The sequence below is a fragment of the Mesocricetus auratus genome, unplaced genomic scaffold (assembly GCF_017639785.1).
Source record: "Mesocricetus auratus isolate SY011 unplaced genomic scaffold, BCM_Maur_2.0 Super-Scaffold_100022, whole genome shotgun sequence".
Lineage (NCBI taxonomy): Eukaryota > Metazoa > Chordata > Mammalia > Rodentia > Cricetidae > Mesocricetus > Mesocricetus auratus.
Genome location: NW_024429203.1, coordinates 15922991 through 15948508, shown reverse-complemented (window position 1 = coordinate 15948508; position 25518 = coordinate 15922991). Strand labels below are relative to the sequence as shown.

Genomic DNA, 25518 nt, shown 5'->3' with positions numbered 1-25518 from the left:
AGCTGCAGCTTGTCCCTGCAGGCCTGGGCTGCCTTTCCCAGGAGGTGGAGGTCAAAGCCCCCAGCTGGGGTGGAACAGGACAGGATTAGGTGCCTTGTTTATATGTGCTTAGCTTCCTTGCGTCTGCAAACCTAGCTCTTCTCAGCCTCAGACGGCACTCTGGCTGGGATAGAACAGAGGGACGCTGCCAGAAAGGGTGTCTGGGGACAGAGGCAACCTCCTCACCCACCTAGACCCGCGCAGCCCAGGTGAAACACAGGTCTAGCAAGCGGCTAGCACACACTCCACACTGTGCTGGGCGGTGTCAAAGGGAGAGCCAGCTTTCTTTCCCTCAAAAGCCTATTCCCAAGCTAAAGCAACGGGACATCTGTGTGTCCTGTGTAAGGTGACGGGAAGCAGTGAAGGGTCAGGGGCACTGTCCGTGGCCATGTCTAGCAAGGTGGGACAAGCTCTCCAGTGGAAGTGGGACAGTGAAATGCATCCCATCCTCCTCTCGGGTCAGGCAAATAAGCCTTGGACCTAGCCTTCTGGAAGGGGTTGGTAAGCTGGTCTGAGGCTGTGGGTCCACAGAGACCCCTAGTGGCCAGGGCAAGGATGGCAGATTGCTGGACCCTGTATCTGGGCCCTGTCCCTTAATCCTTTCTTTCACTGGAATCCTAAGGACCATCATTGGTCTTTCCTTTAATCCTCAACTGCAAGGTCATCCAGTGTATCTCCCTGTTCTTCCAGGGGCATCCTAGGATGATAAAAATTTCCAAATATATAAAAACATCTTCAAGAGAAATGTTTCCATCATTTCTTTCCTTGATACTTTTTATAATTTTCCAGCCCACCATGTTTTGTTTTGGTCTGGCTTGATTTTTCCCCAGAAATTTCTTCTGTGGGTGGAAAATAGCTTCCTGGGCATCTTAGGCCCTATTGAAAGTGAAGATAGCAGGTGCAGGCGGGCTCACTCCCCCCAGCTGAAGTCAGACCACACGTGCAGACTGTGTGTAGTCACAGTCGGTGTCCATGTGCCCCGTGACCACCTCAGACGCTCACAAGAGCCTTTCTTGTTTCTGAGGAAGCCACCAAAATGAGACCTGGCGTAAAATGACCATGGACATCCATAAGGATGAGTGATGACCACAGGAGTGACATGGCAGGCAGCAACAAGTTCACTGCTTTTATAAACTTGCCGCTCCCACCTTCTGAGGGACCTATTGCCTCTGTGTCTCATGGGATGGGGTGAGGGTGGGGCATGGGGAGCTTCTAATAGTACCACCTGTGGAGCCCGAGCTGCCAGTGGCTCTCCAGAGAGGCCCAGTAGAGTTCTTGGGATGATGGACAAGCAGCTCTCAATGCCCAGACAGCTCAAGCAGGGCTGCGAGAATGGGTGCTGGAGAGGCCGCTAACACTGCAACCATGGTGCTTCTCGGCTCCTGTGGGTGTCTCTCTGTGAGAACACAGCAGCATCCACCTGGGAACAGTCAGATAAGCCTCTGAGGAAGCTGTTGAGGAGATGACAATAGCGTGTGTTTAGTCAATAGATTCTTCCCCAGGGCTTCTGCTGCTGCCGCTGCGCACTAGCTTTTTTCAGAAAAGACTCAGACTGTCCCTCGAGAGTTAGAGCTGCCTTGTCACTGTTCCACAGAGCTACACACTGATGTGCAGCCCGGCGGCACCGCAGAAAGGTGGAGTCGTGGCTCTTTTCTGTGAGATGCGGGCTATGCTTAGGTTTCTGAGGCTTAGCGCCAGGGTCCAGGGGTGCATTGGACAAGACCAATGGAGGCATATGGCAAGGTTTGTGCTGTCCTGTCTGGGTGTGAAGCCTCAGCCGAACTGCTGCTGCTAAGAACACCAGGGCTCCAGGACCTTGAGGGCAGAATTTAACCCCTGATCTCCCACTCAAGGGACCTCAGCCATATGAAGTGGGAAATTCATCATTAGACACCTGAAAGTTCCAGGAGGTGTGTTTGTAGTAGAGCCTATGGATCTAACTGTGTGCTCTCTGTCTCTGTCTCTGTCTGTCTGTCTCTGTCTCTGTCTCTCTGTCTCTCTGTCTGTCTGTCTGTCTCTGTCTCTCTCTCTCTCTCTCTCTCTGTGTGTGTGTGTGTGTGTGTGTGTGTGTGTGTGTGTGTGTGTATGTAGAGCGCCTCCATTCCACACCCAAGGTCAGGAGACTTACAGCTATTTGAGTCAGACAAGTCCCTTCCGTTCTCTGGACCTCAATCCCTTCAAGGAAAATGGGACAATCTCTCTCCTGTTGGCCCTGTAAGGTGATGGTGAGGTTAACATGAAATCAAGTGGTTTTCATGCGCATGGTAAATTGGTAATCTTCAGATCCATCTGATGCTGGAGGGCTACCTGAGGAAAGTTTTGAAAAAATACAGATTGCTGAGGGTCTGATAGGATGGCCCCGAGAATCCGAGTCTTTAAAAACATCCCACTGTGGGCTGGAGAGATGGTTCCGTGGTTAAGGACTTGCACTGCTCTTGCAGAGGACCTTGCAGAGGTTCAGTTCTTAGCACGACATCAGGTGGCTCACAGCTACCCATAACTCCAGCTCCCGGGCAGCCAATGGCGTCCTCTGGATTCTGAGGGCATCTGCGTCCTCGTGGGCACATACCTGCACATAGACCGGCACATCCACAAATCATTCAAAATAAAAACCATTTTTTCACATCCCGGTGAAGCAGCCCCTGTTTGCGGATGTGGGGGATGGACACCAAATGCCGGGAAGCCAGGGTTTCACCTTCTCTTTCTGGTCCCAGCTAAGACGTGGCCACCCCTGGCCCTGCTTGCACTCTCTACCTCTGAAGTTTTCCGTTCCACTCCTTTGCTGGGATACTTTGGCTCCCTCTCAGCCCCTCACAGCCAAACAAGAGCAGGGTGGAGAGGAGCAGGGAAGAAAATGATCCGAGCCAGAACGAAAGTTGCCTTTAGTTCCCTGAAGTAAGTGTGCATGGAGGCTCTCCAGGCCACAGGAAGAAACCAGGCAGAGTTTGGGTAAGCAGGTGGGGTATCCAGGTAGGACTCATCCTTCCGTCTTTGGCCAAAAAACGGTGTGCTAGTTGAAGCCCAGGAGGCAGTCTTTTATTTATGCTACTCTTTTTTGTGTTTTCCTAACCTTACTGGATACAGGGTGGCAAAGGGAGTCTAGGACAAGTCTTTACATTTAAAATCCTCATGTATCTCTACCTGAATAGGAGTGCCATGACATGGCTGATTCCAAATGAGAGGTTGTTGTGTAGTTACTTCCTGTGGCTTTAGACCTAATGGCACTGAAACACCCCCCCAACTCCCACCCCACCCCCCACCCCCACCCCCACACTCCGTGAAATCTACATTGTAAGCTCGATCCTGCTTCAACCATCTTTGGTACTGTTTCCATCCAGGGGGAAGGGTCCTATGGGAAATTGGCAGCAGGAGATCTCAAGCCTCAAGCCTGCAAACCCAGGCTCTGAGAGCTCCTGGATGCTAGCTCAAACCTACTCTATCAGGAAGGGGCATTTCAAGAAGGATATGGCATGTCTTCTCCATGCTGCTTCGAGACTTGGGGTTGTTTTTTATCTTCTGTGGGTAGGATTCAAGAGTCTCTTTAAACCCAAAGCAGTTATTCAATATTTGTGGCTGGGGTAGGGGTGGGGGTGGGCTGAGTTCCAGTCCTGTGTCTGGCAATCAGTTGTGTGACCTTGGGTAAGCCACCAGGACCTCTGAAGAACTTTACTTTCTTCCTTGTACCCTTCAGGAGGTTGGTATATGCAATGACTTTTTGCGGCTTCTAGGCTTCAGCATGCTAAGCTCGGTTCTAGACTTCAACTCTGTGACTGGACAGATCAAGAGATGAATCTCACGGGTGGGAAGCTCTCACAGAGCTCTCTAGAGGGAAAGCCAAGGCAAAAACTGCACTCTCCCTTCCCCAGGGTCACCAAAGCCAAGAACTAAGAATAGAACTGAATCCCCTTGCCTCCCCCTTGGAGAGAAGCTGGCCCAGAGGCCCCATGTGGCATGTGGTGGTGGGCGGGGCGGGGGACTGGGCCCCAGACCTTGGTACTGTTTATCTAGAAGTGCTAGTCCCCCAGCTCTGGACTGGTCCTGAGGGTAAAAGTGGTAACTTGGGAGGGGACACAGAGGGAGATTCACCAGGCAGAGGAATCAAGGCAAACTCACATCATTGCTGCTCCCACTGCCTTCAAGACTGTTGACTTCCATGAAGCCACAGTAGAATGAGCAGTGTTGTGACTGTGACTGTGACATTTTCCTTTTGTTTGTAACTACCAGTAGGCAGTTGTTGGCTAAAGCTTTCTTCTAACCATGGGTACCTTCTCAGTCCAAATTCCAAGCTTCCCTTCAAGGCCAAAGGCCCAGATAAAAGTCCTAAGATAAAAGTTAAGAAGCTAGAGTCATCCCACCCGTATTTACTCCATTTTCCTGGCTGTATACCTGTCTCTGAGTCCTTATTCATCATGCCTTCTGACCCCAGATTTGGGCTTTGGAATGTGGGCCTTAATGGCCATTGGGTTCATTAACTAGTTCAAGCGCTGTGTTCTGACGAGGGTCTGAGGAAGAGCTCAGAGAGGCAAGCTCAGCTCCCAGACTTCCCTCCTCTGTACCTTATCGCCCTCTTTCTTTCTCTCCCCACACCTAAGCACAAACCCATCTCTCACACATTTGGTTCCTCTTTCGCAACTCTTTGAAGAACCCAGCCACCACGTTCGAGTGTCCAGAAAGCAGGGAGGGCTCTCATTGCTTCATCCCCGAGGCCTGCAGTGAAGCCTTCCTCCTCTGGTGTCAGGAGACCTTCAACATCATAGCCATGGACTTCCTCACCGACCGCTAGAAGGGAATGATGAGGGGAACAAGGCGCCAGGAAAAACCTTATCTTCTTGGCTGCCTGGGCTGGGTAACAAACTGGTTAACAATTTGGGCCAAGGGGATTCTGGTCCCAGTATAGAATCGATAACATGTGGCTGAAGTCAAGGTTCACATGTGCTGCCATTAGAAGACAGGTTATGTGGTGACACAAGGTGGCTTTATTATGTTTAAACAAATGTTTTAGTATGATAATATAGGTACTGAGGATGTACAGAGGCAAATCGTTGGAGGGATGGGGGTGTGGCTTGGGTGGTAGAGCACTTGCCCAGCGTATACACAAAAGACAGCACTGCACAGTTGTTTGCTGCCATGTGGGTGCTGGGAATTGAACCCCAGTCCTCTGGAAGAGGAGCCAGTGTTCTTAACCACTTAGCCATCTCTCCAGCCCCTAACGGAGGGTTTCTGCGAGTCAGAAACACCTGGGGAGTTTTGAAAACTCCAAAGCCTGGAACACACCCTGACCAATCAAAGAGTCTCTGGGCTTGGAACCCAGACCTCACAACCGCAGATTCCAAAGTGAGGCCCACAGGTTTGGGGGTCATTTGTGCCTCACGTCACCTGTAGAAATGTAAGTGTAGGGTATTATGGGCCTTTGGTTTGTTTGTTTTAAGATTTCGACTTCTTATTCACACTCCTTTTTAGAAGTCCTGAGAGCTGCCTTCTGGTTTGTGTCTGGGAGGAACAGGAGCTGTGTGTTGGGGGGGAGGGGACATAGCATCTAAGCTCTTAGGGACATTGTCACAAACCATCCCTTCCTTGCTGCCAGGACCTCCTGCAGAATTCCCCCAATTCCATGTCTGGAGTCTCCAATAACCCCCAGGGGATTGTGGTCCCAGCCTCAGCACTCCAGCAGGGCAACATCGCCATGACAACCGTCAACTCACAAGTCGTGTCAGGTTAGTACAGGGTTCTGGGGACTGTGGGAGCATCTTGGAAAAAGAAGGGGTACCCCCTGGGAATTCCAGGAGTAGGGAGTGTCCTCTGCCAAGGGAGGGACTTCACCATTTAGTTTCTTGACTGAAATACTCTGCACATGGTGAGCACCAAGACCTGGTTTTGATGGGTTGGAACAAATTCAAGTCAAAATCTCATGATTTGCCCCTACACACACAGGAGCTCTCTCTCTCTCTCTCTCTCTCTCTCTCTCTCTCTCTCTCTCTCACGCACGCACGCACGCACGCACGCACGCATGCACGCACACGTACTCATGCACACACATCCAAGACTGAGTAAGGCCCTGTCCCTTCCCCTAAATACTTCCCTCCAAAAGCTCTGTTTTTCTCTCTTGACACCATCTCTCACCTCACGCACTCCTCTCCTACAAAGGGAACAATCACACCCTGCCACTGCCCTCAAGAATCTTCCCGTGTGTGTGTGTGTGCCAGGCAACTGGGGACCCTGCTTGCCTGCTCTTTTCCCGCCTCCATGGCAGGGGACCCCAAAACTGGTTGTCTCCTCAGGTGGAGCCTTATATCAACCGGTTACCATGGTAACCTCCCAGGGTCAGGTGGTCACCCAAGCAATCCCCCAGGGAGCCATCCAGATCCAGAGTACACAGGTGAGTGTGTAGGTGTGCGCACTTGTGCATGTAGTGAGTGTGTAGGCGTGCACTTTGCATCCAGGTGAGTGTGTAGGCGTGCACTTGAGCATGAGCAGTGGGAGGCTACCAGTGACTGCTTACTGTCTGCTGGGCACTGTGACAAGTGACTCACTTAATCTTCTAAGAGGCCACACTCTGGAGAGGAAACTGGAGCTAGGCAAGGCTTTATCAGCTCTGGCGATTTGGCTGCCTCCAGAGTTTATATCAAAGGACTCTGCATTTCCTGTGCTTGGTCTCCAGCTCCAAGCACTCTGCACCTCAATGATACAGAGAGATCAGATCTATAGAAAGATCTAAAGGCAGATGCCTCCGACCTGACGTTAACTCTGTGATCTAGCATAGTCTCTTAACCTCTCCGGGCCTCTTTATCAATAAAGAGGGATTAATGCCAACTGCAGACGGCCCAGCCAATCTACATGACTGGGATGAGGATTAACCGTGGTGAGGGACAGTGCTTTGCAAACTGTAAAGTATCACAGAAATGCTAATGACTGTTGGGTATTTCTGGCAAATTCACATCTTCAGTGCTTCCTGCATGATCCTTTTCTACTGTTTCTTCTCCCATCCCCCCTCACCCCTCCTCCTACTCCCCTGCTCCCCTCACCCCAAGCCTCGTCTCCATTCTCTGAGGGGGTGGTATGGGGTGAGAGGAAAAGGTGACCTCCCCAGGGCCCTAAGAATAACTTGGGAAAAGAGGGTTGGCAGTGAGAGTGTACCATTACTATGGCAACAGGCCCCAAGCCACTGGCCTCACAGGCTGCTGATGCTGATTTTTTCTTCACGTGCCCTGAAGGTTAACCTTGACCTCACCTCCCTCCTGGACAATGAGGATAAGAAGTCCAAGAACAAACGAGGAGTCTTGCCCAAGCATGCCACCAATATAATGCGTTCTTGGCTCTTCCAGCATCTCATGGTGAGTGTGTGTGTGTGTGTGTGTGTGTGTGTGTGTGTGTGGACATCTGTGTGTGTGTGCATGCTGGGGTGTGCAGTTACAGCAGGGAGTGATTAATAGCCTACTGCACAGGTACTACACTTTGCATGCAGAGACTATGACCTCAGAAAAAGGTTTTGCTACAGGGAAGATCTGGAGGTGGCTTAAGTGATACCTAGAGCCCAAGGATTGGCTGCTACTGGCTCAGGAAGTGGGGGGGGCGGGTATGTAAGAAGATGATGTGGGAGTGGCCACTGGGCTTCCAAAATCATAATTCAGAACTTCAGGGATAAATGGAAAGCCTAGGCAACCTTATCAAAATGAGCACCCGGTAGCCATCCTAAGTAGACCATGGCTGAGTCACACAGTCAGAGTCGCCAAGGGCGGCATGGTCAGCTGTGCACACAGAGACAACCTTCTCACTCTCCAGCTCCAGCAGAGACACTAAAAGCTCCTGGTGACCAGACACAGTAGAAGGAAGACAGGCTGAAGACAGGAACATTGGGGTATGGACTGTTTCTCCCACTCGCTGGATAATAATTCCAGTGGCATTTAGTTCTCAGAGTGGTGAAAGTTGGAAGAGAGGACAAACATACAGAGATATAAGGTCAGCCCTTAACAAACTGTTCACTGGGTATGGTGGTGGTACCCATCCTGGTACTTGGTAGGCTGAGGCAGAAAGAACATGAGTTCAAGGTTGGCCTGGGCTGTATAGCAAGACCTTGCCTAAAAGCAACAAAAAGAAATTCTTCCCTTTTGAGCTTTCTACTACAATGAACAAAGAGCAAAGTCGTATATGGTTTGGTTTTTTTTTTTTAAGATTTATTCATTTATTATGAATACAGCATCCTGCCTCCGTGTATGTCTGCACCCCAGAAGAGGCACCAGATCTCATTATAGATGGCTGTGAGCCACCATGTGGTTGCTGGGAATTGAACTCAGGACCCCTCGAAGAGCAATCAGTGCTCTTAACCTCTGAGCCATCTCTCCAGCCCCATGGTTTGGTTTTATTGATTTCATTTTTGAGACAGGGTCTTACTGTGAGGCCCAGGCTGGCCTCAAACTCATGATCCTCCTGCTGCAGTCTCCCAAATGCTAGAATTACAGCTGTGTGCCACTACACTGAGCCTAGAGCACGTTTTTCAAGGCTGAGTCCGAATAGCCATGAACTCCAGAGGGGAGCAGCTGATTGTCATTTTGATCTATAGTGCCTGATTTTAAAGTGCTGATTTTTGCCGTCCTCTGACACTGAGAGCAGACTTCCTATAGTGTTTGCTGTAGGTGTGGGTGTACCTGTCTATATACACAGTCTCTCCAGCTGCAGCGAATCTCCCAATAATAGAGGCTTTGCATCATCCCGTGAACCTTAAATCCTTGACTCACAGTGTTATGAACCTTCTTGGGACTTACTCGGTCTCTAAAAGGCTATTCCATGATGAACTGTTTTACAAAGTTTTGTCTACTTTTTAAAAGGTGTGTGTGTGTGAGAGAGAGGGGGGGGGGGCGGGAGAGGGAGAGAGGGAGAGGATGTAGAATATGTATTGGTTGCATGGGGTGGAGTGTACTTCCTAGTGCTTGCATGGAGACCAGAGGTCAATGTCCATCCTCTTCCTCTATCACTATTCACCTTAGTCTCTCAACAGAGCTGCAGCTCTGTTTTCCCTGGACTGGCTGGCTAGGGAACCCCCCCCAAGGGGCCCCCTATATCCAACCCTACAGTGTTGGGTTTATAAGGCAGGTGTGGTGGTATACACCTTTAATCTCAGTTCTCAGGGGGCAGAGGCTGGCAGAGTTCATGAATCAAAGCTAGCCTGGTTTGTGTAGCAAGCCCCAGGCCAGCTGCACAATGAGATCCTGTCTGCAAACAAACACCTGGTGGTGCGGTTACAGATACACCACCACACCAAACTTTCCATGGGCGCCCGGGGTCCAGATTTGGGTCCTCATCCACTCTACCCACAGAGCGTCTTTACAGCCCGTCTTCTTTACTCTCAGTCTACCGAGTCACGTGGTGGATTGCAAGAAGGATAAGGTTCAAGATTTCTTCCAAACATCTGAGCTCTAAATTATATGTGATGTCATTGTTGCTCTGAGGGAAAAACCAACCCTGGGATCACAGTTATTGGGAAATCCCACTCATGGTTCCATATACTGGGCAGATACTGGCTGACTGCCCAGCATTAGGAGAGAGAAGAAGGTGTGAAGGTACTGTAAATGTCCTGTCTCCAGCTTTGTTAGCACAACTCGTTTATGGGTTGGTTAATTTGAAAGGCTAGCTAAAAAAAAAAAAAAAAAAAAAAAAAAGGAACAGCACCCAAAAGACAAGCTTCATGTTAATTTAGAAGATATAGATGTATTCATGTGCTAATCTTTTGGTAGAGAGCCAACATCTTTTTCTGACTAAACTTTGTCATTTTACTTGCATAAACCTTTCTTATAATAAAACATCTTCGAATCCCGACCTCACATCAAGTGCAGCAAGAACATGGACTTTGGGACTCTAATCTTTCTAGATCTTTATTCCAGTCTCTCGTGTGTGTGTCCCACCCAGTCTGAGGTAGTCAGCATTTTAAAGCCAATTAGATCTCAATTTTTCCAAAGGTTTCTACCTGGTTTTCTTAACAACAATCACTCTTTCTTTCTGCATGGTACTTCATTCATTGGGTCCCAGAACCGCGGTGTCACGTGTAGCTGGCACGCAGCAGTCTGGATACAGGTGTGGCTGGTGGAGCTTCCACAAAGGCACTCTATTCAGCTGCATCCTGGGTGTGAAAGCAGTGGATGGTTTGCAGGAGATGCACAGAGCGTCCCGTAATCTGCCACCTCGGCTGGGCTGCGTAGTGATTCTGAGCACTTCCACAAACACTGGCTTTTCCTGTTGCCGTTCCATCAGGCAGAAGGTGTAGTTTCCTCCTGCTTCTGTCCTGTGTCACAGGCCTCTTGTTTGCGCCGCTCTGTGCCATGAGCAGTTACAGAGATGCACTGAGATGATAGAAGCACCTGGAGGTTAACGCCCCGAGCCTTCTTAGCTCCAAGGCTGGAACGAGACCGGGACACTGTCATCCTTAGCTGCTGGCTTTCAGTCCCTGAAGAATGCGGTGACATTTTCTTGCTATTTCGTTTTGGCTGAAAGAGGCTAAACTCCAGCTGGAACAATAGGTCCACAGCGACACAGGTCAAGCAGGAAGCCCTGGCAGAGGGTCCTCCCTATGGAGGAGGGAAAGTCACCCCTCCTCCATCTCAGCAGTAACACCACCCCTGCTACTCCCAATACCCATCACCCAGACCTGTTAGCAATTCTATCCATTTCCATCCCTAAACCTGATGATCCTGTGAGCCAGGAGGGCTTGGAGAAGAGCCCAAGCCCCAGAAGGACCCGCCATTCCCCACAGCAGGCAGCCTATGCTCTGCACTTTGGTATACAGTCTCATTTAGCCCATGCAAGCACCCCAGGAGGTAGGTAGGCCCTACTGTCCCGTGTTACCAGCGACAGAACTGAGACTCAGAGAAAGCTCGAGTCCCATAAGACCACACAGATAATAAGAACAAGCAGGAACTGAACCCACAGCAGTGTGGCCCGAGGTCTCATTCGGAGCTGCTGCTTTCACATTGACCTCAGGAAGCGGATGTGCAGTGCTCACACCAAAGTCTAAGTAAGACAAAGCTGAGTCCTCAACTTCTCAGCCAGAGACCTGCCGCGGGAGAACGGTGGTTTTAGAAGCCACAGTGAAGCTGCCTCACACATGTCCTTCCCTACCAATCCGTTTCATCAGGCTGGTGTGGCTTGCAGCCAGGGCCAACTGGGCTCCATTCGTTCCCACCTCCATGGCAGCCACACAGAGCTCAGGGCCATGCTCCAGATCCTCTTATGAACCCTGCTGTGGTAGGTAGGTAGGGGGAGAGAGAGAGAGAGAGAGAGACAGAGAGAGACAGAGAGAGAGAGAGACAGAGACAGAGAGACAGAGAGACAGACACAGAGAGAGACAGAGAGACAGACAGAGAGAGAGAGACAGAGAGAGACAGAGACAGAGAGAGAGGTCAGAGGGCAAAAAAGAGGCACCAGGGGCTTCCTCTGTATAACTTTTTGAATGTTAACGTCGCATACCATAAAATTTACCCTTCAAAATATGCAATTCCTTTAATCCCAGCACTCGGGAGGCAGAGGCAGGCCCAAAGTAAGGGTGTATGGCTCAGTTGGTGGAGTGCTTGCCTAGCAAGATAGGTCCCCAGCACGGAATATAGGAAAATACCAGGAGCCATGGCACATATATGTAATCCTAGGACCTGGAAAGTGGAGTCAGGAAGATCAGAAGTTTTAGGTCAAAGCAAGTTTAAGTTTCACAACAAGTTCAAAGCCAGCCTGGGCTACAGATAATATCTCCAAAACAGAGATGATAGCACAAGTTTTAGTACCTTTACACTCTTGAACAATCATCACATCTGCCTAGTTCCAGATATTTTTCTTACTCCAAAAGAAATCCCACAGCCATTAGCCAATACTCCTAGCATCTCACAACCTGGACTCTACTCTTCCAGAAATCTCACTCAAGTAAATCATAAGATGGTCTTCGTGGCTGAGTTCTTTTAATTGGTATCATGAGGCTGGAGGCACAGCTCAGTGGTGGAGTACTTGCCTAATTAGCATCATGTTGTCAAGGTCCATCCTTGGAGTAAGCACTGTCTTTCTCTTGGGCTGAAAGCACTCCACTGTGTGTCTAGACCACACTGTGCTTACATTCCTTCATCAGTTGAGGGACACTTGGGCTGTTTCCATGCTAGACTCTGAGGAAACTGCTCTGAATGTCTGTGAGTATAGCAGGATTTCTGACAGTCTTGTTTCCCAGCTATCTTACCAGCATCCCTAATGCCTTGCAGGCTAGGCTGGAGGGTTGGGGGAAACTGGCTACACTTCTGGGTGGAGTCCATGCCCTGTACAGGGCTCCGGGCCAAGGCAGGCAGTAAAGGTGGAAGTCAGCCAGTTGCCTATACGTCTTGTGGGTTCTGTCAACCACCCCTCAGATGTTCCTTGCATTCCCTGCTGCCTCCCTGTGCAGAGCACTGTGCTAAGCCTTGAAAGAATTATGTAGATGGTCTTGTCACCAACTCACTGGCAAGACCCACTATCCTCAAAACTAGACACATCAATGTGCCCCATAGAGAGACTGCAGTTTCTTGGGTAGGACACAAGACAACCTGGAGGGAGTTCCTTGACCTCATGAAGTCCATGTCCTCTGATGAAAAATGGGAATGCAACATCCAACTTGAGTGGCTTGTGGTGAGGATAGAAATACTTCAGTTGACACAGGCATAGCTACTGCTCCAAATGCTTCCACTGTCACTCGGGAAGTCCTTGTAATATTACTTGTCTTAGACAATTTTAACAGAAATGTAAGAGAATTTGTGGAGGGAATTACCAACCTCTGAGAAATCAAGGAGGTGACTTGAGGATCTGATTCATCTTGTTTTCTGTTACTTTATCTTTTTGCTCTTATTGTTGGAGGTTCTACTGGGCAAGTGTCCATTTAAATTACACCCCGAGGTGCTGGTGGGAAGGCATGAGACCATCAGTCATTCACAGCTTAGCATGAATTAGTTCAAAGTTGACTTTTCTACTCTACTTGCATTCAGCTAAGGTTAATTGCAGGTAAAGAATGCCCACCCTTGTTGGAGAACACTTTACCACCATGTCTTGAGAAATAAAGCCAGAATGGGGTGCCGGAGGAGGAGCTAGAAGTTCCCTAGGTTCTGTCTCTTTTAATGCTCTGAGTTTATATCATCAAAGACATATTCGGAGAATGTGACCTGGAAGTCCTCGGGGCCTGGAAGTCCTAGATGGAGAACCCTGACTGTGGGATGACACAAGAAACTAGGATGCATGAGAAATGCCTCTAAGTGAATGGGAGGCTTCAGAAAGGAAACACTTGGGGCCAGTGACATGCTTGGCATATAAGCTTGCCACCAAGGCTGACAACCTGAGTTGGGCAATCCCAGAACCCACATGGTGGAATGAGAGAACCAGTTCCCACAGGTAACCCTGACCTACACACACACACACACACACACACACACACACACACACACACACACACACAAATACTAATAATGAACATCTTTTTATTAAAGCCGAGAGCCAAGGTGGGACAGTCCATGCCTATAATCTAGACGCCTGTAAGGTAAAGGCAGGAGAAACAGGAATTCAAGGCCACCCTCAACCAATTACTGAGTTTAAAGCCATCCCAGACTGTCTGAGACCCTGTCTCAAAAGCAAACAAAACACTTCTGTACACAAAGCAAACACTCCAAAGAGTAAAGAATGCCGGAGTCCATAGAGGGGAGAGGCACTGGCTGCCTGTGCTGGTCGGGCACAGAATAGCATGTCCAGAACCACGTATGGAGTTAGTTACACAAAGTTCTCTGACATCACATTCAGAGATGTGCCCAGCCAAAGAGGGGGATGTCTGTTAAAGTGACCAACAGGAGGCATGTCCTCTGAGGAATGGATAAAGGGACTATGCATATCTGGCCCATCCAAATGTAGGAGCAGCATGTTTAAATACTGCAGCTGGCAGAGCATCAGGAACCTAGCTTGGGGGGCACGAAGACCTGAAGTGGTCCTACTCGGCTCCATGCCCACTTGCTCTGTGGCTTTCAACAAGTCAGTGGCTTCCCTGGCTCTGAGGTCCTCTTCCTAAAGCAGGTAGACCAATGCCTGCTGTTGTAACTTTGTGTCTGTTGCTGTGGTTAAATATCCTAGGAAAAGACAACTTAGGGGAAAGGTTTTTTTTCTTTCAGCTTGTGATTCCAGGTTATAGTTCATCATTGTGGAGAAGTCAAGGCAAGAACTTCAAACAGCTAGTCACGTCACATCCACAGCCAAAAGCAGAGAGAAATGGAGGAGGTAGCTTGCTTGCTGCTTTCCTTTCTTATGCAGACTAGGCCCCCAAGCCCAGGGAATGGTACTGCCCATAGTTGTCTGGGTCTTTCCCTATCAAGACAATTAAAAAGAACGTTGTCTCTGGCCGGGCGTTGGTGGCACACGCCTTTAATCCCAGCACTCGGGAGGCAGAGGCAGGAGGATCTCTGTGAGTTCGAGACCAGCCTGGACTACCAAGCGAGTTCCAGGACAGCCTCCAAAAGCCACAGAGAAACCCTGTCTTGAAAAACCAAAAAAAAAAAAAAAAAAAAAAAAAAAGAACGTGTCTCTGATCACACACACACACACACACACACATGCGCCAATGGCCGACCTAATCTAGACAATTCCTCATTTGAGCCTCTGTTTCCAGTAATTTTAGATTGTGTAAAGTTGGCAAAGCTAACCATCACACCTACCATGTTTTAGACAATTGCTAATGTGTTCTCAAGCATAGTGCTTGGCAAGGGGCTAGCAGCAGAGATAGAATAGCCTGGGTTAGGGTACAGGGAACACAAACCCTGCCACTAACCTACCTGCGCCTTACTACTTGCATAACTAGATCTAGTTGATATGCTCCTCTGAGATCTTTTTTCCCCCCTCATATGTAAAATGAGAACAAAGTAAGTGTTAAAAGTTAGCATCCCACAGGGGTAATAACTACCGCCAACAGGTGGGGAATGTCCCCATAGATTTCTGTATGACTTCACGGGAGTCTGGTTGAATGATTTCACGGGAGTCTGGCTGGAAAGGCACAGAAAGGTAGATGGAGTTCAACAGAAAGCCCTACTGAACCGTCTTAGAGAACCCTGCGCCCTGAGTGACATGCGATGGTGGCACTGCAGAGCCCAGTGCCCCAATTGTCTCAGAATAGTAAAGTCATGTGCTCTGCCCGCAGTGCATACCAGTCAGGGGCCTCTGACCAATTCAGACCCCCAAACCACAGCTGGGGTAAGGTATCACGGTCTCTACACAGCCCCTTCTTGAGCTCCAGGGGGAAAGGATGGGCTCCAGAACTCTTCCGGCTGAACAGTTTTGAGGTGTTTATTTACAGGGCTTAGGGAAAGGAGTTGGCATTTAGGCTAGACTTTAAGGATGGCTTGGGTTTGGGATTGAGTGGAATGTGGGTGGTCATTTTAGGTATCGGTTGCCTCTCAAGTGATCATCTTTAGCTGTTGCTTGAACACTTTAACTGTTGCTGACAGAAGGGACTAAAGCCTCCCTCCAAAATGCTCTCATCATGAAGTTTTCTTCATCCCTATTCTTACCTTGGAATTTGATAACCCACATGGCACCTTGGCATGGCTGGAATGGGGGGGCAGAAAGCAGCCTGGCTGTGTTCTTGACTACACCTGTCTCTTGATGCCGAAGAGACTTGGGCCTCGAATTTCTGCTGTGGCATTAGACTGTTTTCTTCCACCTACTTTTCATTGTACGGAAAGAGAAGCTGCCTTCCAACTCCCTAGGGAGGATGACGAAGTGTCGGAGCATGAGCAGTCCAGAACACTCCACAGGAGACTGCCCTCCGAAAAATGTCATGAGAGGTGTACAGTCTCACAGCATCCCTGGGGAGCCTGAGCAGGTTAGGAGAAAACACAAGTGTGAGGACCTAGCAGTCCTTGAGGATATAGGAAAGGAAGGCCTTCAGGAGAAAGGGGGCATGGTCCACCCGCACATAGGATGTGGGCTCCAGCCAGCTGCCAACAGACAACCCACAGCTTTTTCAGAGCTACAGCTGAGTCAAAGATTTCCCTTTCCCTCTCTGGTCTCTTTTTAACAAATACACAGTAGGGCGATGGTGGCGTACACCTTTAATACCAGCACTGGGGGCGGGGGGGGGAGCAGTAAGACATTTTCACAGTGGAAAACTATACAGTAACAAAACAAATAACTACAGTAACTCAAAGGTGTGAATGAACAAATGATTTCATAATATACTGTTCAAAACCTAGACAAAATGTTGCACATGCTATAATCCCAGCACTCAGGAGATGGAAGCAAAAGGATCAGAAGTTCAAGGTCATCCTTGATTATGAGTTTAAGACCAGCTTGGGCTATATAAGACCCTATCTCAAAAAAATGAACAAACAAAAACAAAACAAAAATCAGACAAAACTGAGCCATCATGTTACAGGACCGAACACATACAAATGACTTAAGGAAAAGTAAGGAAGTGATTGTCATAAAAATTCTATCTTTGGGAGGGTGGTTGGAAGGGAACAGAAGGAGCTCCCAGGGTGGGAGCAGACTCCCATTTTTTGACCTGAGAGTGGATGAGTATGTGAGCATTTGCTGTGTGGCAGTGGGTGATGCTATGCCGCTTAGTTCTCTGTGATTCTCTTTGTGTTTTTAAGGGGGTAGGAATAACAATGGGCAGTCTAAACAGGAACAAGTGCAGCAGGGAGAAGCCCATCACTGTATTTGCTTCAGTCATTCTAGGCCTGCTTGTTTGCGTGTCTGCTTGTCTGCTTGTCTGCTTGCGTGTCTGCTTGTCTGCTTGTCTGCTTGCGTGTCTGCTTGCGTGTCTGCTTGTCTGCTTGCGTGTCTGCTTGTCTGCTTGTCTGCTTGCGTGTCTGCTTGTCTGCTTGCGTGTCTGCTTGTCTGCTTGTCTGCTTGCGTGTCTGCTTGTCTGCTTGTCTGCTTGCGTGTCTGCTTGTCTGCTTGTCTGCTTGCGTGTCTGCTTGTCTGCTTGCGTGTCCGCTTGTCTGCTTGTCTGCTTGCTCTGTCTACTCTACCATCTCTGAAATCAGGGTGCATCTGTCATCAGTGGCATGTTAGATATGATGCCACATGATCATTTCAAAGTTCTGGCGCTGCTGGCTGCCTCCCTTTGGGTCACAGGCTCTCCTGAGCAGTGGCATGCCTATAGAATGAAGGCCCCAAAGGAAGCCCCTGACACATGTTGTTAAGGTTCGGGGGCTGGGGGAGAAAGGAGAGCCCAAGCTCCCTACTGAGTCTATGGCCCAGTCTAGTGCCAACATGGGCTCCCCTGATATCCACAGGCTGATATTCCCCATGTAATAGGTCCCTTTGTGACCCGGGCAACCACATGGTGAAATCCACATGAGCAAAGGAGGTGGAAGGATCATCCCAGGGTGGGACTGAATGAAAGAAGGTGCCAGAGATAAAAAACAAAACTCAGTACTGGACTAGTTTCTTTTGACCATAGTTCACTCTTCAAACTAAAATCTGTGTCCTTTGAGCTCATGGGGATAAGAGCTGTGTAAGTGTGAAGTCCTAGTCTTGAGTGCCTAGTCTGGGAGGCCGCTGTGCATCTGTCAAGGTAACAGCACACTTTTTCTACCAGCCCATTGCATCATTCTGAAGTCTGCAACAAATGTGTGCCTTTTTTACTTCCATGACAACCACAGAAAGCTAAGGATGAAAGATACAGGACAAGCAGCCAAGGCCAAACAGTCACCAGATGGCTGGGCAAGACTCTACCCTCTCTTCAATGGCTCTTCACCATCAAGCAGCCTTGCACAGTTGTAGAGATCTCCAAACTGATAATGAGAAGGATCTGGAATTTTCTAGTCAGTGCTATGCCTTTTTCAAGGAAGAATCATCCACTTGGAGGGAGCTGCAGCTTGGGCCCTTCCTTTCCGCCTCCAGGGGAGTTCCCCCAGCTGGTGATCACAGGGCCAGGGCGGCGGCTTCCATGGCACAGTGCTTACCTCCCGAGGTCTCATTTCACTCCCTCTCTTGTCCTTGGCCTCAAGCCTTTCCAGCTGTGCTAAAAGTAGCGCTGACTAAATCGTGGTCTGACCAGGAGCCAGGACTATTTTGACTCTGTCCTCGGGAATCATGTGGTCTGAGGCGTGTACAAGCTGGACTGCTCCTCTGGCACTCAGCTATCGTGCCAGGAATGTTCTGGCCCACACACCTGTTCCCAAAGCTGGGCTAAGTGTTTCTACTTACTCACAGCCTCCACCCCGTGCCTCCTGAGGTGCTGCTCTGAGAAGGAGAGGTGGTGGGACCTAGTGGTTGGAGTAGTAAGAGGCCTAACATCCATAGCCATAGCAGAATGATCAGTGAGTATTGGGCAATGCTCATTATTTGAGCTGTTAGATGCAAGTCTGTCTGTCTGTCTGTCTGTGTTTAAGGTATCCAATCCTTGAATGCTGGCAGCAGAGCCCCCTTAGAGATGGGAAGCACCATCCTTCCGTGCTAGGCTGGAGTCTTCCCTCTCTGGGGCCTTGACAGGGGGAAAGGTGAAAGATGCTCATCTGACTGGCTTAACTAAGTCATGGGGTAAGGTCCGTTTCTCTCCTGGAGTAGCTCAGCTATTCCTCAAAGCCCAGTTGAGACCCCACCTCCCTAGGCAGCCTCCCAACCAAACCAAGCCACCCTTCTGCTGTGACCCAAAGAGACCTTGGTACAGACTACCCTCAACAGAGGGGCACTTCCGCCACCACACAGCTGTGAACCCCTAACTTTTTCTTTACATTATTCCCCTAAATATTGTGGAGTAACTATTTCCACATGATTGTCTGAGATATCGTAAGTACTCCAGAGATGATATTCGGCACCCAGGAGAATATGGCCACCGCAAATTCCCTTCCTGTAAGGTTCCAGAGTGCTCTGTGTAGGATGTAGAGGCCACGTATAAATGTCTCACAGCTAGTCACGTATAAATGTTGGGTCATCTACAGATACTGATGTCTTTGAGGATCTTGAAACCAGTTCTCTATGGATAACAAAGGAAGAGTCTATTTTGTTCACATGGATGGGGAGGCTGCTTGGCTCCTTCCTGAGAATCCTGTGATGTATAGTGGCAGTGTCATCAGGGTCCCAGAGTCCCTGCCTGCCCAGCGCCTGACATCTCCCCTTTTGGCCTCCCTCTGCTCCTTCCCAATTAGCATGAAATTGGCTATAGTAACAGTGGTGTGCGTTCCTTCTTTTTAGACTCTTAATATTGTATGAATCACCGGGTCGGGTGCCCTGGTGTGGTGGTCAGGGTCAGAGGTGTGAATTTAAGCAACACACGATCCTGATTGCTTCAGGCAGGGGACATGGAGGCTGCTTTCCTCGGTCACTGCTAATGACAGCACTTCCAAGGCTGTGACACTCCAGTTCCTCCCTCTGTGAGCTTTAAACATCTTGCCCCCATCACCCCATCCTCACAGTACAAACTCTTTACAGGCATTTAACCATTACATAACTTAATAATGTCTTGTTAAGTGCCATGCCTCGGGTCTCACAGCTAGTCACAATAGCACTGGCTTTTGAGTCCCAGTCTCTGGGACTTTAGAAAGTCCACGCCTTTCTTTTCTACTAGCAGCACGAGCAGAAGGAATGATCCTGGTCTGAGAATGCTGGATGGCTTGATTATGTACCACCAGGTCTCCCCTGCTTCTAGGATGAATCTTCGGCCCCTTAACTCTCATCATGCCTACTGGATATCAGACACCTGTGCCTACGTTCTCCCTTTCTTGTTTTTGTTTCCTTGTTAGGATTGTTTTCCCCCAAGAGTGCATCTGTAGACCAGGCTGATCCCCCTGCTTTGGCCTCTGAAGTGTTGGGATTATAAGCAAGGACTACCACACCCAGTCAGACTTTTCCTGTCTCTTATGCCTCTCCCCTCAGCCATCTTCCCACTGCTCCGGCCAGTGCATATTTCCTTCCCCTAAGTTTCCATAGCACTCGGCGGCATCTCCAGCCTCGCCTTTGTTTTCCTCCATCAGTAGTCATTTGTGTGTGAGAGCAGTGTGTGTGCACTGTGCCTTCATGAAGTGAGGTTGAGAGCAAACATGTAATCAAGGCTGAAGCGAAGCCTGCAAGCCCACAGGAGACACCCGAGCCACTCAGCCCTCCGCAAGGGAGTAAGAGCCACAGTCTGAAGAACTGAGTTGGTACCGCCATCCGAGTGACCGTGGGCGGTTTCTTAATGTGACCCACCTCACAGCCTGAACGGTTGGTCTGATGAAATAAAGTTGAATGTATGGAAGCATTTTAAAGAGTTAAAAGGTCCTGTGTCAATGGTGTACAGTTATATTTATCCTGTCTTTCCAAATGCCTGGTGTAAATCTGGACACATAGTAGATACAAATAACAATGAATTCAGATAGCATTCATTCATCCCCTTCTCCCACGTACTACCTGCTGGGGGCTTTGGAGGCCATTGCTAACCCAGCTCTGAGAAAGGGGTCAAGTGGGCAGCAGGGGAGGGTTCCTGGCAGGCAGGCAGTACTGAAGTGACTCTAGAAACCTCGCTGGTCCGAGTTGTGACAGTGAGCTAGGAAGCCTAAGGCACTCTGGGGCCTCTGTGCCCACTCCAGGCCCATTGTCCTCGAGAACAAGCACTGCCCTTTCCCAGTTTTGGCTCAGAAGCCCTTGGGTTGTGTCCGTATCTTGATGGACACCAGGACAACCTGGCCCCCACACGCCTACAACTCCTCATCAGCCCTCCCTTCGTTTCAGCACCCCTACCCCACAGAAGACGAGAAGAGGCAGATCGCGGCCCAGACAAACCTCACCCTCCTGCAAGTGAACAACTGGTGAGTTGGCATCGCCTGCCCACAGGCTCTCAGATCCAGGGCGCACCTACCTCAGCCTCAGCTCCACTGCCAGGCCAGTCCTGGTCCTATGTGGGTTAGATACAGAGAACCTGAGTCAGCCTGTCCTGGGCTTCAACTGCAGCTCCTCTGCGCCCTCTGCTGGGAAATTGGGTCAAACACATCCCTTCTTGACTTTAGAAAAACCAACACTGCAGATGATAACCTGGGCTCACTAGCCCAGTGGAGACAGACCAGAGGGTCTTGCATCGGGTACCAAAGGTGCAACCAGCTGTGGATATCTGGTCTACCCAACTCCATGTGCGCTGAAACCAAAGCGTTTTACAAAGTAAAAGGAGGAAGGTGCGTTGGTGGCGCACGCCTTTAATCCCAGCACTCAGGAGGCAGAGGCAGGCGGATCTCTGTGAGTTTGAGGCCAGCCTGGTCTACAAGAGCTAATTCCAGGACACAGCCTCCAAAGTCACAGAGAAACCCTGTCTCAAAAAACCAAAAAATAAAAAATAAAAAAGGAAGGAGAGGTGCCTTCTGTACTCACAGGGATCACAGGGATGTCAGTGCCCTAGACCCTAAAGCTGGGCTCCTGTTATAAGTGCAAGTCAGAAGTTGCTAACTGGTGACTGTGACCACAGCTCTTCCCTTCTCTTTTCAAATCTGGTTGATCTTGAGTAGGAATTTGTGACACCTCCTTATGCATTCTTCCCATGCTGCCTGCGATCAGGAGCCCCCAGTAATTCACAGATTCCTCAGCCACAGAGGGCCTTTACCTCGGGGCAGCTTAGCTTCCCCACCCCCGACACCACCCATGTGCCCCAGATAGTGACTAACCAGACCTTCACCATCACCCGTGCGCAGGTTCATCAATGCCCGGAGGCGCATCCTGCAGCCCATGCTTGATGCCAGCAACCCAGACCCTGCTCCCAAAGCCAAGAAAATCAAGTCTCAGCACCGGCCCACCCAAAGATTCTGGCCCAACTCCATTGCTGCTGGGGTCCTGCAGCAGCAGGGTGGCACACCAGGGACGAACCCTGACGGTAAGATCCGGACTGAGGATGCCACAGGTTGGGGTTGGAGAAGCTCCTGGAAAGCAAAGATTCAAGGGCTGAATGTCTCCTTACCTGGCCAGGGTCCCTGTCATTACTACTTCACAGCGCGTGCCCCTTGTTTTTATAGATCTGACAATAAGAAGGGATGGTTTGTGCCTGTTTGTGTTGTTTGTGTTTGTGTTTTGTTTTGTTTTGTTTGAAACAGAATCTCAGGTAGTCTGGCCTCAAACGTACTACATAGCCAAGGTTATTCTTGTATTTCTGATCCTCCTGTCTCTGCCTTCTTAGCGCTAGGATTATAAGTATTACCAAAAAACAAAAGCAAAACCCCCTCCAGCTCTTGTATAAAATTTAGCAAACTTGAAGCAAGCTCACAGAGGAGTGGGCGGTGATGGTTCTTGGGGTCAGTGGCTGCTCAGCAGAGCCCCTCTCATTCCCCATACTCCTGAGCTGCTCAGTACAGTCAGTATCTGCTTAACTTTCCAAGGCCAAGGCATCTATAAATACCAAGGCAGGCATCTGGCTTGTGAACAGAGGCCAAGGGAAGCTTTGTTCTTCCAGATTCTCCATCACACGCTCCTCAGATTGCTGGTTTCCTGGTGAACAATGAATAATTTAATCAGCGAGACATTGCTGAGGTTGGCGTGTGTAGACCACTGTGTGGGCAGTCGGGCGGAGACACCCATGTGCACGCATGCGTATCTTCATGCATATGGCTGCACACCCGTTCCTGTGTGGTGGGCCACCATCTGCCGAGGTAGAATAGGAATCAGTAGAGGTGGTGTTAGATTTCAGGAAATCCCTGCTCTGTCAGGGTCTTGAGCCCCCCATTTAGTTTCCTCCTCTTCAGAGTGGGGATACTTCACAGAGTAGTTAGAAAGTAAAATAAATAAAATGTTTCCTATACTTACATACTGAGGCTGTGTTAGCCTGGAGTGTTACGACATGGGGCTGTACAGGAGAAGCCGAAGAACGGTGAATTGCCACTCAGTGTTTGGTGGGCCCACCATTCCATAAGCCCACCCATCCACCCGGTCCATCACCAAGGTTGCTGGCCCCGACCAGTAGCCCTGTGTGTCCTAACCTTTGTCCTCTCCCCTGCAGGTTCCATCAATTTGGACAACCTGCAGTCCCTGTCCTCAGATAATGCCACCATGGCCATGCAGCAGGCCATGATGGCTGCGCATGATGACTCGCTGGATGGGACAGAAGAAGAGGATGAAGATGATATGGAAGAGGAGGAGGAGGAGGAGGAGGAGCTAGAGGAGGAAGCAGATGAGCTGCAGACAACGAATGTCAGCGACCTGGGCTTGGAACACAGTGACTCCCTGGAGTAGTCAGGCAGCCCAGATGACACTGGTCACCGAGCAGGAAAGGAGTGTCATCAGAAGGGTTCAGGGTGGGAGGGAGAGGATATGGGCAGGCAGCACCAAGAAAGTTGAGCCCTCGCTTCCCCAAATCATAGCTTGAAGAAATGAAGAGGCGACACCCTGTTCCTTTCCAACCACCACGCTTCAGTGAAAACCTGGTTCCGGACCCTCGGACTGCAGAGCACTCCATTGCTGGGGCCAGTGAATCCGCCTGGGAAGAAAGGCAGAGTGAGAGCTGGACTCACCAAACACCTGAAGACAGATGATACCCACGGCTCCACACGGAAAAGGACTTGGGGTTGTGTATAAGCCCTGCCCTGTGAGGTGGACAGGTGCTGTTTGCAGAGTGGACCTTCGTCAGGGGCAGACTGGGAGGGAAGGATGAGACGGAGGGGTCTAACATCCCCCACCCCCGGAGAATCTGAGCTCCCTTGAAAGACACTCAAGGACAGGAGGGAGTCCCAGCGCATAATTGGAGGCCAGAGGAGGAGGCAACACCATACCCTGCAGATCTGACTGGGACATGAGCTGTGCAGGGCTCCAGCTTGTCCCACCAGGACCCTGTCTCTTAGCACAGCAGCCATGGACGTAGGAGAGGGGGAAGGAAGCCAAAAGAGACTCCTTCCTCCTCTCCTGGAAATATATTGTCAGTGGGTCCAACCTAAAGGGGTTAAGAGCAGCTCTTCATCTGGGTCAGCTCTAAGACCAAGCAGGCGGTAGAATCTGGATCGGGAGCCATATTAAGATGACTTTGGGGACCACATCTATCCCTATGTGGTCACATCACAGCTCCTGTAACAATAGGACCATGGTGTCTTACCCTATGCTCCTATCCTCAGACGGAGCTCTTCAGATACCCTAGCCCCTCCATCAACCTTTAGGGGGGCAGGGCTTCTTCCCACTCACAGGTCCCCGTGGTAACCCTCTGCTCCCAGGCTGGTACCACCAACCTCTAGCCTCCTTCCTCATTCTATCCTCCAGAGAAGGCGGAAGACACGTCCGGAAAGAATCATCCCAGTGGGAAGCCAGGGTCTGAAGAGGGTGCTAATGCTCTTGCCTTCAGTACCCAACATGCCAGGGGAATGGCGGGCCAGCCGATCTGCACACACCGTCGGGCTCCGCACTGAAGGAACTGGGGGCTCCTGGGAGGAGGCTTCCTACCCCCTGCCCTCACACACACTCTCCAAGCCCAACTTGGAGGACCCATGATTGGCACCCACTCCTCCTGTCCCCTCCTATTCTATGGCTGTGAATGGCAGGACTGACCTCGTGTGTGTTTTCCATTGGGTTTAATGTGATGGGTGTGCAGTTTCATTTGTAAATGTGCATTAACCATCTCCTTCAGTGGTAGGATGTGAGTGGCTATCTGACTCAACCAGAGGGGACCCTTGGGACCTTCTGGGTCTTCCCCTCTTCTTCCTGGTTGGGTGGAGCAAAAGGATAGTCACTTTTCTGAGGTCTCCCGGAAATGAATGTATTTCTCCCCCAAAAGAGCTGATATTTAATGTTTTACTAGGGATTTTTGAGAAACAAATAACCTTATTTATAATCTGGGTGATCCAATCATTTTTTTACTCCCTTTTGATGCCATACCTAGAGGAAAGGCAAGCTTTTTTGACGTGAGACTTTTGCAACACGCAGTGGATAAAACATATTTCCCCTTCTGGTTCATTCTCCTCATTAAAATGCATACATCCACTCATAACTTCCTCCACTCAGCACCGTGACAAGCACCCTACTCAGCACGGACATGTGTGCACATGCGCACATGGATACACGTGCCTACATCTCTTCCTCCCAGCCCCTTCCACCTGCCTAATGTTATGCAACCTCCTTCCAGTGTATCCACCAAACCAGTACTGAATGTGGCCGCGAAGTTTTCAGTAAACCTTATCACCTACCGAAATGCTGGTGCACAATTCTCTCTTCCTGTGACTACCTTAGAGGTTCCCCATGCCTTCAGTGGGACCCTGGGCCAGAATCTTGAGGATTCCACCCACATTGAACTGGCCTCCCTCAGAGAGGGACGAAGTAGAGGGCTTTCGGGGGTGACCTCTGTTAGCTGGTCTGGAGAGGAAGGAAGATGGTGCGCTTTGGATCTCTGGAGCAGACAGAGGAAGCTCTGCACTGCCCTCTCGTGGCAGTTCTCTGCTCTGCAGTGAAGAACTGACCTCAGCGGCCCTCCTCCCTTGTAGACCTTTGCATTTCCCACTGTTGGCCCCGGACTTTATCATCCAAGTCGGTGCAGCCATGGCCCACGTGTCACTCTCAAAGGCACACCTCCCTTTG

At 49.9% G+C, this 25518-nt stretch overlaps 1 protein-coding gene across 6 annotated transcripts in view; it reads left to right on the top strand.

Annotated features, from left to right (window-relative positions):
- The window catches only part of Pknox2 (PBX/knotted 1 homeobox 2), a 262847-nt gene extending 237712 nt beyond the window's left edge, over positions 1-25135 (top strand). For all 6 annotated transcript variants that reach the window (XM_040730298.1, XM_040730295.1, XM_040730299.1 and 3 more), the window contains 6 exons: positions 5624-5753; positions 6318-6415; positions 7251-7370; positions 20722-20798; positions 21669-21847; positions 22964-25135. In XM_040730298.1, coding sequence (XP_040586232.1) covers positions 5624-5753; positions 6318-6415; positions 7251-7370; positions 20722-20798; positions 21669-21847; positions 22964-23196 — 837 coding nt within the window. In that variant the 3' untranslated portion in view covers positions 23197-25135. The remainder of the gene's footprint in view (positions 1-5623; positions 5754-6317; positions 6416-7250; positions 7371-20721; positions 20799-21668; positions 21848-22963) is intronic.
- The last annotated feature ends 383 nt before the right edge of the window (positions 25136-25518 follow it).